The sequence below is a fragment of the Chelonoidis abingdonii genome, chromosome 20, assembly GCF_003597395.2.
Source record: "Chelonoidis abingdonii isolate Lonesome George chromosome 20, CheloAbing_2.0, whole genome shotgun sequence".
NCBI lineage: Eukaryota > Metazoa > Chordata > Testudines > Testudinidae > Chelonoidis > Chelonoidis abingdonii.
The window spans coordinates 21,477,524-21,496,248 of NC_133788.1; the positions used below are offsets into that span (position 1 = coordinate 21,477,524).

Genomic DNA, 18,725 nt, shown 5'->3' on the forward strand with positions numbered 1-18,725 from the left:
TACACCTGGATGTGTGTGGGGGGAGTAATGTGGGTTTACAGTACTACTTTCCCGCTGATTTCCTCCACCTCATCGAGAGGTAGCAGGAACCAAACTTGCCTTTGGGGCAAGTTATTCAACTTGGGCAGCTCTAGCTTGTGTCCATGAATAGCGGTCTCCAAAGTGCTGTTCTGCTTGATAGGATTACCAAGATGAATTGCACTCTGGCCTTGCCCTCACCCCCATCCTGCCCTAGGACGTGCCCATGTTGGGCTTAAACTTCAGCTCTTACCAAAGGATCTTCCAAAATGGAGAATTTGTGTGGTAACTGGACAGTTTAAAGCCACTTGTATGTTGAGTTCTGATACTTCAGTGGATAGTGTTCTGTACTCATGATATAGTATTGGGGATATAAAACTTTTTCTTTCCAATCATGTCTAAAATAATGGTTTTAAAAGTTTACTGGCCCTGAGAATATCTGTGCTGTATCTTTGCATCTGTTCCCATGTGATTGTAGCAGCTAATCTCCCATGAACAACTGGAGCTAAATACTAATGTCATACCATTTGCAAGTTGTTATTCCAAGCTTTCATATGGCACAGAGCTTGCATTTCTCATAATCTCTGAGTTTAAATCTGTGTCAAGCTTTGGTTAACAAAGCTCTTCTGGCACTTGTCCAGAACTGAGCATATTGAGTCCTGGACCTCAAACTTGTCTTGTTTAGTCACTATATGTGTCTGCCAGTGTATAGATGCAATCATTTTTCCCTATACAGGTCTGAATATATTCACTAGGAATGACTATGTGAATTTCACTCTTATTTTCTTTATATTGCCCCCATTTCCAGACCACCTCTCTCTTTTGGGCTCCAAATTACTTTGTAATTCCTGTGATAGTGGATTTTATGACTCTATTTCTCTAATCTATTTCTTTTGGAGATCCAAAAAATGTCTAAAAGAAACTTGCCATTTTAAGAGTTAGCTATTGGCTTGAATCAAGCTGAGAGAATCCGTTCTTGATTTGTAAGAATTATTCAGAAACCATGATTCCTTCATCTCCTGAGTACTTTGGCTCAGTGTCATAACTTTTGAATTTTCATTCTTGCTTAAATGTCAGGACTATTTTTCATTTAGGAGTTTGCAGTTCCTGATTATCGTTCTTCTCATCTGGAAGTCAGTCAAGCAACTCAGCTCTTGCAGCAGCAGCAGCAGCAGCAGCAACTTCGTCGACGGCCTTCCTTGCTTTCTGAATTTCACCCAGGCTCTGACAGGTAAGGGCCTTCTATTTTACTTTTAGATGCAAGAGAAATCTGTTATGAGTTGAACCAGACTTTATAAAAGGTATATATTCATAATTAAAAAGTCTGCTTCCACATTTCTTGCTTAAGGACTTAGCTTTATTAAGCACAGGGTTCTCCATTAACTAACAGTATTGGTCTGTTTATGGTATTTGACACTATTTTAGATTTGCCTTGTTTAAAACGCATTGCACAACTCCCCAGCCCACTTGGCTTAAATAAGATGTTTGTTTCCTAGATAGGAAGTGACACCTGTGCTTCACTTCCCCCCACCTCTCCCAAGAACTTTCTTAGCAAGCAACTGAGAACCCTCGTGCATATCACAAACTAGTTCTTTAGAAATATTTTGGCCATAAGTGTGTAATGTTTATTTCTTTGAGATACAGTGACAAGTGAAGTTATACAGCAAAATTAAAGAATCATCACAGTGTGAATATTATCCATCATGTTTCCTAGATTTCACTGGGATAAAATTCATACACTTGAATATTCAGCAGAGGGTATTTGTCTGTCTAGGTAAGTAAGAAGCAGCAGAGCTAGTTGGGTTGTTTGATTTGTCATAACAGTATAAAATACTTAAATGTGGTGCAAAAATGCAAGCAATTGGTGGTGATTTTTTGCAACAAAGTAATAAAACAATTTACATCACTTGACATAGTTCAGAGTCAAATGTTCTTGGGACTGTTTTGCAAGTTTGTTTATTAAACCAGTCCTGCTTGTATGGTAAATAGATATGACTGCTGTTTTGGCTCCAGCAGATTAATATTGCAGTGCTATAGTTGACTGTTACTGTCATGGAAGTGTCTGTCTTTTTTTAATTAAAAACAGTTTGCTTTATAGTAACTAAATATGTTTTGCACTGATGTAACTTAAGGCAGTAAATGCCAGTTAAATACTGATTAATGTTTATTAAATAATTGTATTTACCTAGATTTACAACTAAGAGGTATGCGGTGTGCTTTGAATACCAGACTTGAAAATAATCATAAAGATTAATTCAGCCACAGATCTGACTGAGATTTTAATTATCTGAATATGTTTTAGATACTGGGAATGCCCAACTGTGTAGGGGAAAGTTAAGTATCGTGATTGTTTTGGTCACTCATTGGTATAATCACATTCTGATGCACAGAGGTATGCATATGATACTCCTTGTAGTGAGGTGAAATTGTACTCCTGCCTTGCACTTACACTGCATCAGATGCAGTGTTGCTCATGGCTCAATCTGATCACAGATCAGAAGTGGTCTGTGCTGATCATTACTCTGGTGGTATTTAGTGTGTAAAATAGATGAATAGCCCACCGACTCTGGATGCTAAATTGGAATATTCCCAGAAATAATTACCAAATACTGGGTCTGAGATTAACTAGTTGTCTTCATCTTGCAATTTACAAAGAAGAAAACTGGATTTGGTTTAGTGCCATCTAAGTACCTGCTGTAGGTTATCAAAGCACTCTGGTAAAAGGACAAAAACCTGTTCTCAAATTGTGAAAAGCTCATTCACCAATTTTGGCAAAATACAGGAAGCTACTGTCATCTCTTCTAATGAAATCTTCTAAGAAGGTGGTGAAGCATATGAGATATCTTATTGACATCCTGTGTAATTCACTGCAAAGAAGCTAGTGATGCTGCTATTTTGCTTTGGAAAAAAATTATCAGGAAGAGTCACTAAATCACTTCCGAGCCCGCAACATAGATGGTAGAGCACTACTGACAAGGACTTGAACTTGAGAGTGTGATGTAGACTAAGTTCCAGATAATGTCAATTACTAATTTAGGTACTTTTTATATGTATTTAAAATTTCTTCAGAAGAAAAAATTAATTGAACTACTTTGCTTTTGCATAATTTTGTGGAATGCAGTACTAAACTTACTGATGTGAAGTCTTTGATGCTCTTTCTTGACTCAAACCTGTTTTCAGATATACTTGTAGTAATGGCATAAGTTTCGTGGTCTTCTGTAAAGTGATGGGCATTTAAATGATAACTTTGTGGGCTTAAATGAACTTTTAGTCAAAATCCATTTTAAGAAAAAAAGCCAATTTTCTGCAATGTACCACTTATAAAAACTTTTGCCCTCCTTACTAGTTAAAAAGTGTTTTGTGACACTCTTCCCTATAGTCTTGGAAATGGGATAAAACAATTAAATAATGCACCATATAGAGTGTTTTTCTGATAGATGTATATTTTTAATTGTTTTTACAATCTCTTTTGTTCCTTAGGCCTCAGGAAAGGAGAACTGGCTATGAGCAGCAATTTCACCCAGGTCCGTCACAGACTGATCATGATTCGTTGGAATCTAAGCGACCACGTCTTGAACAAGTTTCAGATTCCCATTTTCAGCGTGTTAGTGCTGCTGCTGTGCTGCCTTTAGTACATCCTCTACAGGAGGGATTGCGATCTGCAGATATTAAGAAGGTAAAGACAGTTTTTGTTGCAATGTTGAAGCTCTGCCTTAATATATTAGAAGATTTATTACGTGACTATTTTAAAGATTGATGTGGCTGAAAATAGTATTACAGTTTTTAAATAATATTACAAGTTACACCATTTCTGTGATGAGCCATTTGAATATTGACTGCTCACTTTTTAGAAACCTGTTTTGTTCACAAGCATAGTTGCAAATTATAGTAATGTGCTCACTAGCTATGTGTTGGAGTAGTGTAAAAAAAAAAAAAAAAGGGGTGGGGGGAGAAAAAAGTCCCAGTAAGTTGCATAATATGCGTGAAGGTTAATTGTTTCTGGTACAGAATGTTGGAAAGCTCAACTTATAGCTGCCACTTGAGTTTAATTTTAAAAAAAATCACTTCAGCAATATTATATATAGGTTTCTGTTGAAAAAGTATTAGTGTAGTGATCTCTGCTCCAGTCCTAAGCTGCCAGCAGATGGTGACAGACAAAACAGCTGAAATGCCTTTCCCTCTGCAAACCTCCAAGATACTTCCTTGCATTTGGAAATATAGTAGGCTTAGAATGCAGCCTATTTATTTAACTGAAAAGTCTTGCCCTTCTATGACTTTGCATGAAAGACTTTGAGAGGCAGAGTTGCCCAGTGATTGCTGGATTGGGGCTCAGGACCCCTGTACTTTATTCCTGGCTTTCCCACTATTCTGCAATACACTAAACCTTTCTTTGCCTCTGTTTCCCCATATACCATATGAAGTCTGCTTAGATTATAAGATCGTTAGGTGAACAGTATCTAATGTGTTTGTGCATATGGAGCCCCACTCTGGACTGGGTCTCTGTACTGTACCATAAAGCAAATAATAAATAATGTAGACTAATTTAAGAACATTAAGTTTTTGTTCCATCTTTCACAATGGAAATAGGTCTTTGCATTGATCTGGAATAACACGGTTCATAATAGGTAACTTACAAAGGACTACCTTTCCCTGTATGAGTAAGAGTTCCCTTTTTGCAGAAAATATTGGGAGAAACCTGACTACAGGTCTCTTAACTCCTTCACTGGACATTTTAACCATGTTAAGGAGAAGACAGTATTCTCTGCTAGCTAGAGCAGATGTGGGCAAACTATGGCCCATGGACCACATCCGGCCCATGGGACCGTCCTCCCTGGCCGCTGAGCTCCTGGCCGGGGAGCCTAATCCTTGGCCCTCCCCCGCAACCATGCTGCCGCCCGGGCTGTGCTCTGGCCCACCGCTCCCGCTGGGCAGGGCGGGAAGTGCAGCTGACTCTGGCCGGGTGTTGTGACTGTGAGCTCCTGCTGCTGGTAAGGGGGCCGGTAGTAGGGGGCGGGGGGAATGGGGGATCCTGGGGAGCAGTCAGGGAGGAGGGGGCTGTTGGATGGGGCAGAGGTTCTAGGGGTGGTGGTCAGGGAATGGGGAACAGGGAGGGTTAGTAGTGCGTGTCGCAGGGGGCCTGTCAGGGGGTGGGGATGTGGATAGGGATTGGGAAGACAGTCAGGGGACAGGGAGCAGGGGGGTTTTAGATAAGGGGGTGGGATCCTGAGGGGCAGTTAGCGGTGGGGGGTGTACTGGGAGGGGTCAGGGGAGGGAGGTAGCAGAGGTTTGTTGGAAAGTGGTTGGAGCCCAGAGGGGCGGTTAGGGGTGGTGGTGTGGCATAGGCGTCAGGGGACAGGGATCGGTGGGGGTTGGATGGGGTGGGGTTCCGGGGGGGGTGTCAGGGAACAAGGAGCGGAGGGGTTGGATGGGTTGGGGATTCTGAGGGGGGTTGCGAGGAGAAGGATAGGGAGCAGGGGCCAGGCTGTATGGGGAGGCACAGCCTTCCCTACCCAGCCCTCCATACAGTTGCGCAACCCCGATGTGGCCCTCAGGCCAAAAAGTTTGCCTACCCCTGAGCTAGAGCAAGAGATTGTAAGTCAGGTGACTGGAGTTCTGTTTCTGACTGTGCCATTGACATGCTCAAGGTTACGCAGCAAGTCACTTAGCCTTTTTGTACCTAAATTTTTTCCATCTGTAAAATGATGCAACCTACCTACAAGGTGTTAAGTTTTAATGAATGAGATGCTTTAATCCCTAGCTGAAAGGTACTATAAAATATAAATTGATGAAGTATTATAAACAATGGCCAAGTTTTTAAAATGAGTGTGCCTAAAGTTAAGCCTGGTCTATACACTCAGATTGCACTAACTGAATCTGTTTCTAACTCAGTCTAGTTAAATGTATGTAGTTCCCCTCTGTGGATGCTCTTAAATCAGATAAAGATTGAGTATATCTGTGGTAGAAACTTGAGTTAACTTCCTGTAATTTCTGTGTATAGAGACTAACCCCAGGTTTCCTTAATTTATACATAAACTCTTAAAGTGGACTGAGTGTTTGAACGGTGGGTTAAATGGAGAATGCCAGGTGCTCAGCATTTTAGAAAATGAGGCAATTTATTTTTATTAGGTGCCTAAGTATGGATTCAGAAGTTAATGGGTGGTACCCATTTTTTAACAAATTTTGGATAGTATATTTTTGTACTGCCTTTAATTATTTACTGCGGCTTTTCATATTCTAAATACAGCACCTTTCTGTGAGCTTAAGTAAAATCATGTTAACATGATACGCTATCTTAATATCTTGCTCTGTTGCATTGCGGAGAGAAGCTCAAAGGGGCATTGGATGAGCCAGTCAGATGTGCGCAATATTATATTTTAATTTAGTTATGAATAATTTTTATCCAAGTAGTGTACTGAAATGCATCATCTCAATCCTATACACAGTTTAAGGTACCTTCAGGAAATATGGAACTAAAACGCTTAATTTGTTTCAGTGAGACTGGTTTGGATAAGGCATACATTTTCCAAGTTAGCCCTGGTCTGCATTAGGGGGTGAATAGCGTAGCTTAAGTCAGAGTATCTTAGGTTAACTTACCTGGCCACGAGGACGGCAACGAGTTAACTGCTGCCGCTCCCCCATCAACTCCGCTTCCGCCTCTCGCGAGCTGGAGTTCCGGAGTCAATGGGGAGCGCGTTCGGGGGTCTGTTTATCCGCATCTAGACAAGATGCGATAAATCGATCCCCAATAGATCGATCTGTACCGGCTGATGCGGCGGGTAGTGAAGACCTGCCCTTAGTCACCAGTGCATGTCTGCAGAGATCTACTCTTAACCTGAATGCCCGTGAAGAGTTGAAGATGGCCCTAATGGGGCCCTGTACTTGCAAATGTAAATAGAAACTAAATTTTTCAAGATTATGATCTTTCTGTTAATTCCAGGGCTGTATGAAATAAAAATGACAGGAAAAACTGAGTACTTTTAGAAACTTAAAATTTACTTCAGAATTATCAGTGTTAAAATGATTCGAGGCAGTAGTGTAGGTGGCTGAAAGCTTTGATCAATTTTATCTTTATTTATAGTTGGACAACTTTATGTATTAAGATTTGAGACTACGTCTGGAGATTGTACCATAAATAATTTATCTGTCTTAAGTATTATATAAGAGAATATGATCAAATTGTTCCTTGTTTATTTAAGGAACCAGCTTTTGGAGGCAAGCATGAAGGGCCATCTTCTCCAGTCTCTGGTCAGCCCTGTGGAGAGGACCAGAATGCATCACCTTCAAAACTGTCAAAGGAAGAGTTGATACAGAGCATGGATCGTGTAGATCGAGAAATTGCAAAAGTGGAACAGCAGATTCTTAAATTGAAGAAAAAGCAAGTAAGTCAATTACAGAGAACACCATAACCAGTGCTATTTTTGTTTTCAGTTGGCAGAACACACTATTAAAGTGTCGGCAAAAATAAATAAACCAAATTGCTTAATTACAGTTGAAGAGTCAAAGTTCTTGTTCTGTAAGCAATGTGTACTACATAAACTTCTAAATGGGTTGGATGTAATAATCTAGTTCAGAGGTTCCCAAGCTTTTCTTATTGTGTACCCCCATCCAGATTTAACAGCTACCCATGTACCCACTTCCAGATTTACCAGTTGTCTGCATACCCCTACCCTTCTCATCACTGATGCTTTTTCTTCTTAACACTGTCTGTCTTTAGCCATCTGTCCGTGTTTCACTGTTACGTATGGATATAATTATAGTGTGACATACAACGGAAAAAACCCCTCACTAAGTTCTGAGCTCAGTTAGACTGAACAGTTGCTTGGCAACTGAACCCGCTTTGTATGGTGATTGGAGGTGAGGGCTGCCTACATCAGCATCTCTGCATATCTTTGTTCTCGTTGTTACATCTTGAAGTAAATTAACTACCATATGTTATATAACAAATTCCCACAGAGTTTTAAAGTTTCATCTGAGTAGCCTGTTATGAAAATGCAAATAGAAAAGTAAATGAAATCCACCATTACGTAATTTCTCCATGTACCCCTCAGAGATATCTCATGTACCACAGTTTGGGAACTCCAGATGTACTTCATAAATGCAGGCAGTTTTTCCATGAATCTTGTTTGTAAGTTAAATAAATCTAGAGATGTTTAGAGTAAAACTGCTTACTTAGAAAAACATTGGTAAAATTAAATTTTAAGGTCTTGAATTCATTAATCTTAACAATTTTTTTTTTATCTTATTTTTTTTAGTAAAGCAATATATTTTAATGCAGGACTGACTTTTGTAACTATTCTGCTGTAAATTTGCTTAGATGAATAGCTATATAGTAGAAGAGCAACAACTTCAAACTAAATGCTGCATTATGGTCTTATGAGTTCTTATTCCAGCTTGTTAGACCTTAGATTAGAACAGCAAAAGAGAACTTGACTGGCTCTCTGACAGTATTTACTGACACATTAGCACTTGTGATTTGCTTCTGTCACTTCCTTGGGTACAAAATCAGTGACTGGTTATGCAGATTGCTTGGATATGGATAAAATTAGGACCATTAATTGAACTCCTGACTTAAAACTAAAAAAAAAAAAAAAATTGTACTGGAAGTTCTGAGATACTTTTAAATGAACTGTAAAGTTAGGACTTGATCCTGTTCTCGGTATGTGGTATTTTATAAAATCTTAAAAGCTGATTTCTTATATAACGTGATAACACAGAAAATCATGTATAAGGGGGTAGACATAGCCATTACATTGGAGGTGTATGTTTTTCTTTATTGTATATTTCTGGCTTGCAGGAGGGAAGGATATTTACAGCACAAGGATAAATCAACATTAATTCATATATAAAAGAATGTTTTGTTGAGAGAGGCAAATCACGAGGTTAATTGCTGTGAAAAACAAATATTGTATATATTTATTTGATGTTACTATAACCTTTTAAACTTCTATGTGTGTTCATTAACTTATTTCTGCCATGAAGTATCATTGTGCATTGTTAGAATAATGATGACAGGAGTTACTTCAAATAAGGAGTTCAAAAACATATCAGCAACCAGGATATTATTTAAGTATATTATTTTAATATACTGTCAAACTTTTTGGGGAAGTATTGCCTCAGCATGAAAGCTCGAGACAATTGGCTTTAATATTTTCCTTGGCTTTAATATTTTGGTTGAAAGTTAAATATTTTTGTTGATAAAAGCACAGTGCTGTGTTGTTGTTTAGTTGAATCAGACATGTTTCAGTTTGACAGATGTGGGTGCACCTCAAAAAGGTTTAGTTTACAAATATTAGTGGAAAAATACTGTCTTGTTGCCAGTTCTATTGGCACTAACACCCGTTCATTGATACCTTGCCAATTAAATGATGAAATGACAGGCACAGCAAACTGTTGATCAGATGCATATTTTATCTCTGGTGACTAATTACTGGTTAGGGTAACATGGTACGGATGGCTGATTTTCTTTCTCTCGTCTCTTAGCAACAACTCGAAGAAGAAGCTGCTAAACCTCCAGAGCCAGAGAGGCCTGTCTCCCCTCCTCCAGTGGAACAGAAACACCGCAGTATTGTCCAAATTATTTATGATGAAAATCGGGTAAGCTTGCATCTTAGATTTGGTTGGCTGAGCATGATTATATATAATATTACGCACTGTGCTACATTCCTCATTGTGCGCTGATTCAGACTTTTAAATATGCTGCAGTCTTTTCATATTTTAACCATTTTGATTATTTTTCAATCAGAACATAGTAACTTCTTTTTTAATGACAAATGCTTGCATGAGATTTTCATTCCGAATATCAGAATGTTTTGAGCCTTGAAGGTGTTTGACAAACAAAAGCAATGAACGTGAGTCCGTGTGACCCCAATCTCTGGATGGTGCTGTGATAACACTTTAGTGCCTCATGGAGTTTGATCTCCTGCCTTGTCTTTAATCACATAAATACTGGCAAGCCTGACTGAGTGGTAAATTCTCATTTAAATTTTGTAGATGAGTAATATGGGGTGTAACTTGGTGTTCCGTGCCTTTTTAAAAAAGTCTGAGTTCTGACACTTAAGGATTTGGGTGAATGGATGAATGTAAAGATGAAATATTTGGGCAAACTTTTAGAGCTGCTTATGCCGCATTAGTGGCTAATAAAGAGCAGAAGTTCAGTGATGCCAAAACTGCAGCAACTCTGATCTACCAGATCCCTGGTCTGTTAGTCTGCTGAACAGCTCTTGAAGTCCGTTTCTTGGTTTCCCTAGGGATTTTTGGGTTGGGGACTATAAGTATAGGGGGTAACTAAGAGTGCCTTACTGTTTTAGTTAGTTACATGGGCAAAATATTAGTGTGTTTAATGGTACTTCATGTGCATTTTAAAATAGTGGTGGAGAGTCTCAGAACTCTAGACAGGTGTTTATACCTTTTATACATTTTCTTGCCGTTTTAATTTATAACGGTGGACCTCTTCAGTGAGGGTTTTAATTCGTCAAAGATTGAGGTTCTTTTCCTTCTCACCCTCTGTCCCAATCCCATTTTTTAGGAAATGCTGTATTTGAAATATTAACAATTCTAAAATCAAAGATTTGTTCAACTCAGCAAGGGCAGGGTCTGTCTTCATTGTATGTCTTGTACAATCCTAAGCATATTGATAATGCATAACTTGGCATGCATTTTGCCTAGTGCAGATATAACCAAGTTATTTCTGCTGCCTGCTACACAAATATTGTGACATTTGTGTATGCAGTACTTGTTTGGTTATCTTTTTCTACAGTTTTGCAAGAAAGTAGTCCCCTTTGCAGCATTATGGTTAGAGGGTGGACGTTGTAAGGGTATAACTCTTGATTTTAATGCTCAGCTGTACTTAAAGAATGTAACTCAACTAAGAGAGAGAGAGTTCAATTCCAAGATGTGTTTTGAGATCAAACAAACCATTTTTACCAGGGTAATTTTATACCATTCTTCTGATATGTAATTACTTTGCACAGCTGTGGGTTCCAAAATATTTGTCATTTTTCTGAGTTCAGAATAGTACGTGTAGAAAAGTAGTGGAATTTAGCAGAGCACACTTCCTAAAAATAACCTCTGGGGTTTTTTTGTTTAATTTTTGCTGGCATGTGAACCCCCAGGGATAACTTGTAGAACTGATAACTTGTAGAGAGGAATCAGCTTAAAAATAAGTGTATTTCATAGTCCGTTTGCTAAAGAAAGGGTTTAGAAGGATAGGTGGATTAAATGAACTTGTGAAAGCTGGATGAGTAACTCCACTCTGTTCCCTTAGGAACAAGATAGTATTTTTTGCCCTTTCACAAAGCACTGTGGGTGGATGTGTTGGGTTAATCTGTAGTGATATGTAGTTTTTAAAAAAAGGCATATTGGACATATGAGTTGATTTATTTTTTGTATATTGCTCCTTGTCTTTACCTTATAATGACTACCTTAACTCAGCCTTTCTAAATCATGCTTCTCAGGCTATGGAGCACATTTTCCCCACTTTCAAATAATTATTTGAAGTCTGACCCACTGTGTGCTAGTTGCTTTCCAAACACCTAAGAAGGATGGTTCCTGCACAGATGAGCTCACAGCTTAAAGTCAGACAAGTAGATAGAGGTCTAGGGAATAACCAGAGACTATTTATGTTAACTTGATTCACTGTAGAGAATGGGTGGATGAGGTAATACTTTCATTGGACCAACTTCTGTTGGTGAGAGAGACAGGCTTTTGAGGTACACAGATTCACTATAGGAAATGTGACAGAAGCAGGTTACAAGAGACTTAAATATGGATGGGGGATTTTTCTTTGCAGATGACCTTGGGCAAGATGTTAAAGATAGTTTCGACAGTCCAATTTGTATTATTACTGAATAAAACTACATTAATATTTAGACAATACAAAATATCTTTCACAGAAAAAAGCAGAAGAAGCTCATAAAATTTTTGAAGGGCTTGGTCCAAAAGTCGAACTGGTAAGTTCTTTTTATTGCTGTCTTGCTTTTCTTTCTGTGATTCTTCTCCCAAGATGATCAGACATAAGAAAGTATGATTGCATAACTTAAACTTGTGGCTTTAAAAAAAAGCCTAGATTTTTTTAAAAAATATAATTGACTTACTTTATATATGTCTTGAGGGCTTGTATGTCTGTCCATTTCTGTAATTAAGGCCTTGTCTACTCTACCGCGGTAAGTCAACCTAAGTTACAATACTCCAGCTACGTGAATAACGTAACTGGACTTGGTGTAGCTTGGGTTAACTTACTGCGGTGTCTACATTGTGCTGCGTCAATGAGAGAGACTCTCCCATTGACGTACATTACTCTTCTTGGTCCCGTGGAGTCGATTGGGGAGCACTCTGCCATCGATTTAGTGGTAAGTGCAGACATGGCCTAAGACTATTCTTTGAATGTTTCCAAACATTAAATGATGTGCACAGGCCAGGGGAGACAATGTAGTTATAATGTGCCAGAAATTTAAAGTGGCTGACGTAGTATAACTTTTTTTTAAAATGGGCTAGCTGCCCAAACCCCTGATGGGTGTAGTCTGTTGAAGATTACTTAAAACACATCTTTTAAAACTTGTCAGCTGTTCGGCCAGTTCACTAAAGAACTTAAGCACGTGCATACGTTCATCCTGATTCCTGCAAAACATGTTAAGCATGTAACCCTTAAAAAGCCTGAGCAGTCCTATTGATTTCAGTGGGACTTATATAGCATATACATAAGTACACTGCTGAATCAAGGGCTCAATGATTTGACTGACTCAGTTTGTAATTTTTGGTAAGCAAATTTTAATAAACTTGAAATACAAGTGTTTTTAAGATGTTTGAGTCAACTTTATTTGAAAATGAATTCTTTAGTCTGGTGATCACTTTATAGTATCAGACTAAATCCAGTGACCTAGAGAAACCCTTTAACTCCTGGTCATTTTAGGTCACTGCATCTCACAGGTCGGACATTCTGTTTGCTTTAACATGTTGTGTATTTGTAGAATTAAACACAAGTGTAATGTTCTTAATGTATATGCCAATCCATTTTGTAGCCACTTTACAACCAACCATCAGACACAAAGGTGTACCATGAAAACATCAAAACGTAAGTACCAAACATCTTGTAATGGTACTGTTTTAAAAGGGCCTCGAGCAAAACATCCTATTTTTTACAGACCAATGTCACTACGTTTTATTGTAACAAAGAAAACATTGAAACTTCAAAATCTCACTTACTTTCTATGATTTATGAAACATTTTCCTTTTCAATTATTTTAGCTAGCTCAATGAAAATAGACAATTTCTAGCTCATTCTGTTTTCAGATTTTTGTGTACTAGAACAATCTTGCAACACCTGGGTTGCAGATACTGCAAGAGAATGAAAAACACTTTTTTCCACTGGAATTTTTTAAAAAGAAAACATTTCTATTTGTCTTAAGTTTTGGAAAAGTTTTCTGTGGCAGGCTCTGAATTGTGTCGCTGCATGCTACACTTCTCCACTATTTGTTACTTAGGACAAACTAAATTCAGCTTCATGAAGTTGACTGCTTTGTCTTCTAGTAGAAAGTGTGGATTTTGAAAGTTAACATTCATTAATTTCTTGCTATCTCTTTGTCAGAATAGTAATAGCCTCATACTTTATGATCCAGTAAGGAACTGAAGTACCATTTATGTGGCTAAATCATTCTTTAGCATGGTTAATCATCTTAAGCTTTATGCCCAATCAGTATTGAGCCCTTCTCTCAACACCCTGCAGACATTATGGTGAGCGGGCTGTGAGGAAAGAAAATGTTGATAAAATGGTACTTCCATCCTACTAGAAGGCAACATTACCTTCTTTTTCCGTACAAAATGCCATAACTAAATAGAGAAGGATTTCAGAAACTCTCATTGTTATATCAAAATGATTAAGGCTTTAGCCTTATGTTTCCAGTGACATTTTGGAGTATCTGAGTGCCTTTGAGTTTACAACAAAACAATCTGTGCCTATACAGGAAGAGTCTCGTATACAATTTCTCTGTCTCCAGGCTATCTACCTGTAGTGTTCATGAGGGATTCCACAGAGGGTGTTCAGTGCTTTCAATTTATATCTGTTTTCCGGGACAAACAACTGTTTGGAAAAGATTGTTTTATATTGTGATACTTCTAGCAGGATACCCCTCATGACCTAGGAAACTCAAGGAGAATAATCTTTCTTAATTTTTGTAGGACAGTAGGCATCTGTAACTCTAAGACTAAGCAGTTTCAAATGTAGCTGAAATCTACAATGCTGACCAAGCTTATTAGATTATTCAGTGATAACTTATCTAGTATGAGCCAAGAGTTTTTCCCAAAATACAGATTTTTATTTGAAGTCAAAATTACCCTTTTCTAGTAATAGTTTTTGTAAGGTCACTTACTTACTAATAAGTGGCTTTGATATTTGTACAAATAATGAATATATTTGATGCTAGGATATCCTGAGGTTACGTATAATGGCTTGTAATATACTGGGTATATAAATGTTTTCTGTTAATTGTTGAGTGTCGTGTGAATTGGGGAAAGGTGCTGTTTGCGTTGTGTGGGATGCTTCCCAGGAACTATTTTATAAGTGTTTAAGAACCTTAAACCTCTTGACTGACGTTGATTTAGATGTTTTTCTAAAAGCTCTGCTCTAGGAATTATTTTGAGGGAGTTCTATGGCCCGTGCTATTCAGGAGGTCAGACTAGATGATTGATTTGCACTTCTTTTTTGGGCTATATATTTTTAAGATTTTGTTTAATTTGTAGCTTGCATCAGGCTTTTATAACTAAGATATAGGCCCTCTGGAAAAAAATCACTCGAAGTTTTTGAGACAACCTTAACTTTAGCTGCAGTATTAAAGCCAGAATAAGTCTTGTTGATAAACTGTACCTTCTTCATAAGGCACTCTCTGGAAGGCAAATCTTTTTTGCATATGCAACCGGTGGTCCTCGATATTTACTTTCTAGATACTGTGGAGAATTCTAAAAATAAGCCACCTCTGGTACAGTTTAGCCCTTACATTTTAATAATTAAAAAAAATCCCATTTCCTAATCAGCCTTACCAACATTTCCCAGTTTGGTGTGCGTGCTAATGTTTCTTACTTCAATATAAAATTTCCCAGTACCCTGAGAATGGCTTGGAAGAGTATACTTTTAAACTTAAATACACAAAACTCTCTTCTAAATACTGTATTTTCTTGAAATACAAAGTGGAAAACAGAATTGAAAGTGAAATACAATAGTAGAATTTGCAGAGCAGAAAGTTTATTTTATATATGTGGGAGGACATTCAAGAATATACACCTCTACCCTGATATAACGCTGTCCTCGGGAGCGAAAAAATCTTACCGCTGGAGCGCACAGCCCGCCCCCCCCCCCGAGAGCTGCTTTACTGTGTTATATCCGAATTCGCGTTATATCAGGGTAGAGGTGTATGTGCAAATGTTATGAAAAAATTAACATTCAGGGAGTCTGGAACATGCATATGACAATGAGTAAGCTGGTGAATTTTTTAGAATTTTTCATCTTATCTATATCTTTAAATGTAGAAGACAAAATTACAAAAGATAGATTCATTATAATAAAGAACTCTGTACAATGGACATTGAATTTTCAGGAATAATATATTACAAAGTAAAATATACATCAGTGTCACAGTTTAGTTAGCTTTGTGTACCAATACCAAATCCCGATAACATAGGTGATTATTACATGTACTTGTAAACTTATATCTTTGAGTGAATGAGTTGCAAAGGCCCATCAGAACTTTGCCATATTCAATGATTAGTCCTATCCTGTCCATCTGTGGTGAGGAGAATCCTAGGCTTACATAGGTTGGCTGGGATCCTCTTAATCAGTCTCTTGGCCAATCCTTCCCTCTTCAAGGATAGCTTCTGTTGCATATAATAGGATTTTAGTTTCATGGCTTTTTTTCTGCAATATCAAACATCTTCTGAGGTGCAAGCAAGAAAAAGAAACATTAGATGAATCAGCCATCCATATTTTCAGTAACTTCTTTTGAAGATCCCTGATGTTGCTAAAGTCTGTGGTTAAAATGTAACTTTTTTAAACTCTTTTCCAATTCTGTTGTTTTCTAGAAACCAAGTGATGAGGAAAAAGCTGATTTTGTTCTTTAAGAGAAGAAATCATGCAAGGAAACAAAGGGTATGCTGCAATATTTTTGTGGAAGTTAGAGTATTGACGAATATGTAGTGTCTAGTTGGGCATGTTGACTCAAATGCTTATTTACATGTATGTACAAAAATCAGTTTTGTATAAATCTGCACATTCCAGGTTAATATTAGTATTCTTTGCATATTTGTGTTTAGCAGTAGGCTATGTCAGAAATACTAGTGGCTTCGAGAATATGCATGTAGACTGAAGTGAAAGGGCTGCATTTGTACTTAGTAACTTGTGCATGAATGAAATATTTTTCTATTCAAGTTACTGTGCATCTATATACTGCTGCTAGAAATTTATTTCATAATGTACTTACATCAGTTGATGAATACCAGACAATTCATTGGTGAACAGTGTAAAATAGTTAGCTCACCAGCAGAGTTTTTCAAACTGAATGATATACTCCAGTTTTCATTTTTAAATGCTCTCCTCCTTAACCTAAACTTAAAGGGGTGCAGGGAAGTTAAAATACATTTGTAAAACTAACTTCTGTACCTGTGGTGTTAGTAAAATCTGAGATGATTTATTTAAAAAAAAATCTTCTCTATTTCACTCGCTACCTTTTATGCTGTTTCTCTACTTTTTTGCATTTAATTTTGTGTGGGTGATGAAAATAAACTAGTCAATTTTACTTTCTCATTCTCAGGTTCGGCAAGGTTTTGGTTTGCAAATACTGCAGAGAATTCAGACAATTTTTTGCTTCTTTTATGAAAACCCATTTTTATCCAAAACCTAAATTTTAGGCCTAAATTACTTGTTAATACCCTCCAAATCCAGATGATCTTGAAAATTAAGGCTGTGAATCAAAATTCCTATTTATCTGATTGGGAATCCAATTAATAAAATCACTGTATGATAAAGCTTAGGCATTCATTTTTAAGTAAATGAGAATTTTTAGATAACTTTCTGTGAAATAGCAAACAAGCAAACTTTAAATACTTTTAAAAAAGGCTTACGATCAGTTTCCAATGTCTTATTGTAATTACCGTGGCAGGTCCCTCCCCAGACTCCTTTCCCTGTATGGTTACTATTTGGTGAAGGCAGAAAACATCATTCAAAACTTTAGTCTTAAAGTCTGAAAGCATTTTTACTCCAGTGTGTGTGTGTTAGATACCAATGTTGTTATCAGAGCACTATTTTGCAAATTCCATTATAGGGAGTGACATCTTTTTTGGCCTTGCATGATGTCTGAAACAGCACTTTTTAAATAAATAAAAAGTTAAACATCACTTCATCTCCATCCTGGAATCTCTTTGCGTTTACAGTACTCTTTCCTTCAGATGGCTCTAGTTTTCCAGGGGCAGCCAATCCTTTCCTGACACTGAGGTCAGGGATATATTTCACTTATCCCAATCCCATCCCTTTAGTAGACAACAACACAAAAAAGCTTGATATGGACAACATCAGTTACTGAAGAACCAGGAATAACATTTCTCAAATACCACAGAGATACACACAGTATAAGAACCTAGTTAAATAATTAAATCTGCAGGAGTTGTTTTGTCAGTGATGAAGCCACTTCCTACCTACTTAAAATTGGGCACATCACCTATAAAGTAAAGAGCCATCGGGCTGGTAGGAATTTCCTTTATGCATTTCTGAACCCAGCATCTCTTGTCAGGCAACATATCAGAGCGTTGGGTTAGTGAAATGCTGATAGTGTATTGGGGTTTAATTCCATCACTTTTATTTTTGGAATTTAACAGGAACAGAAAATCTGTCAACGTTATGATCAGCTGATGGAGGCATGGGAGAAGAAAGTAGATAGGATAGAAAATAATCCCCGCAGGAAAGCTAAAGAAAGTAAAACAAGAGAGTACTATGAAAAACAGTTCCCAGAAATCCGAAAGCAAAGAGAACAGCAAGAACGATTTCAAAGGTAATACCACACAATCTAAATATTCCTCTAAAATACCGTCATGATTTGTTTCTAAATTCTATCAAATACAGAGTGTTTCAGCTTAATGGTAAGTCTTTCATTTGTCTCCAGTATAATATTTTGAAAACATCTCTTTCAGATTATCAGTTTATGGGGCAAAGTGAAATGACAGTTTGTTCGGGGAGGCAGGGTTAGCTCAGTGGTTTGAGCACTGGCCTGCTAAACCCAGGGTTGTGAGTTCAATTCTTGAGGGGGCCATTTGGGGATTGGCCCTGCTTTGAGCAGGGGGTAGGACTAGATGATCTCCTGGGGTCCCTTACAACTCTAATGATCTATGATTCTATGTAACTGAACACATCCTGTTATTGGTTCCCTAGGTTTCATGGCATCAAGTTCAAACTTCCCTTCACCTTTAAGGACCTTCACAGTTTTGCCCTTACTGCTTATCCACTCTTGTCTCTTACCACATCTCCCCATTCTGTTTTGCCAACAGTGCCAGCCTCATTAGTTTGTTTATTGGCATCTTAGGCCACGTCTACACTACGGGATAAAATCGAATTTGCTAAAATCGGTTTTATAAAACTGATATTATAAATTTGATTTCATGCGGCCACACTAGGCGCAGTAATTCGGCGTTGTGCGTCCATGGTCCGAGGCTAACGTCGATTTCTGAAGCATTGC

At 37.8% G+C, this 18,725-nt stretch overlaps 1 protein-coding gene across 17 annotated transcripts in view; it reads left to right on the plus strand.

Moving 5' to 3' along the window:
- Positions 1 to 18,725, plus strand: part of NCOR1 (nuclear receptor corepressor 1) — a 115,472-nt gene that overhangs the window by 25,405 nt on the left and 71,342 nt on the right. For 9 of the 17 annotated variants that reach the window (XM_032784249.2, XM_032784340.2, XM_032784286.2 and 6 more), the window contains exons 3-11: positions 1,113 to 1,249; positions 1,733 to 1,792; positions 3,499 to 3,694; positions 7,215 to 7,397; positions 9,499 to 9,612; positions 11,910 to 11,966; positions 13,035 to 13,087; positions 16,084 to 16,150; positions 17,872 to 18,044. In XM_032784249.2, the coding sequence (XP_032640140.1) occupies positions 1,113 to 1,249; positions 1,733 to 1,792; positions 3,499 to 3,694; positions 7,215 to 7,397; positions 9,499 to 9,612; positions 11,910 to 11,966; positions 13,035 to 13,087; positions 16,084 to 16,150; positions 17,872 to 18,044 (1,040 nt within the window). Of the gene's footprint in view, positions 1 to 1,112; positions 1,250 to 1,732; positions 1,793 to 3,498; positions 3,695 to 7,214; positions 7,398 to 9,498; positions 9,613 to 11,909; positions 11,967 to 13,034; positions 13,088 to 16,083; positions 16,151 to 17,871; positions 18,045 to 18,725 lie in introns of those variants that run through there. The other 8 variants (XM_032784296.2, XM_075074007.1, XM_075074003.1 and 5 more) reach the window with 2 other exon arrangements.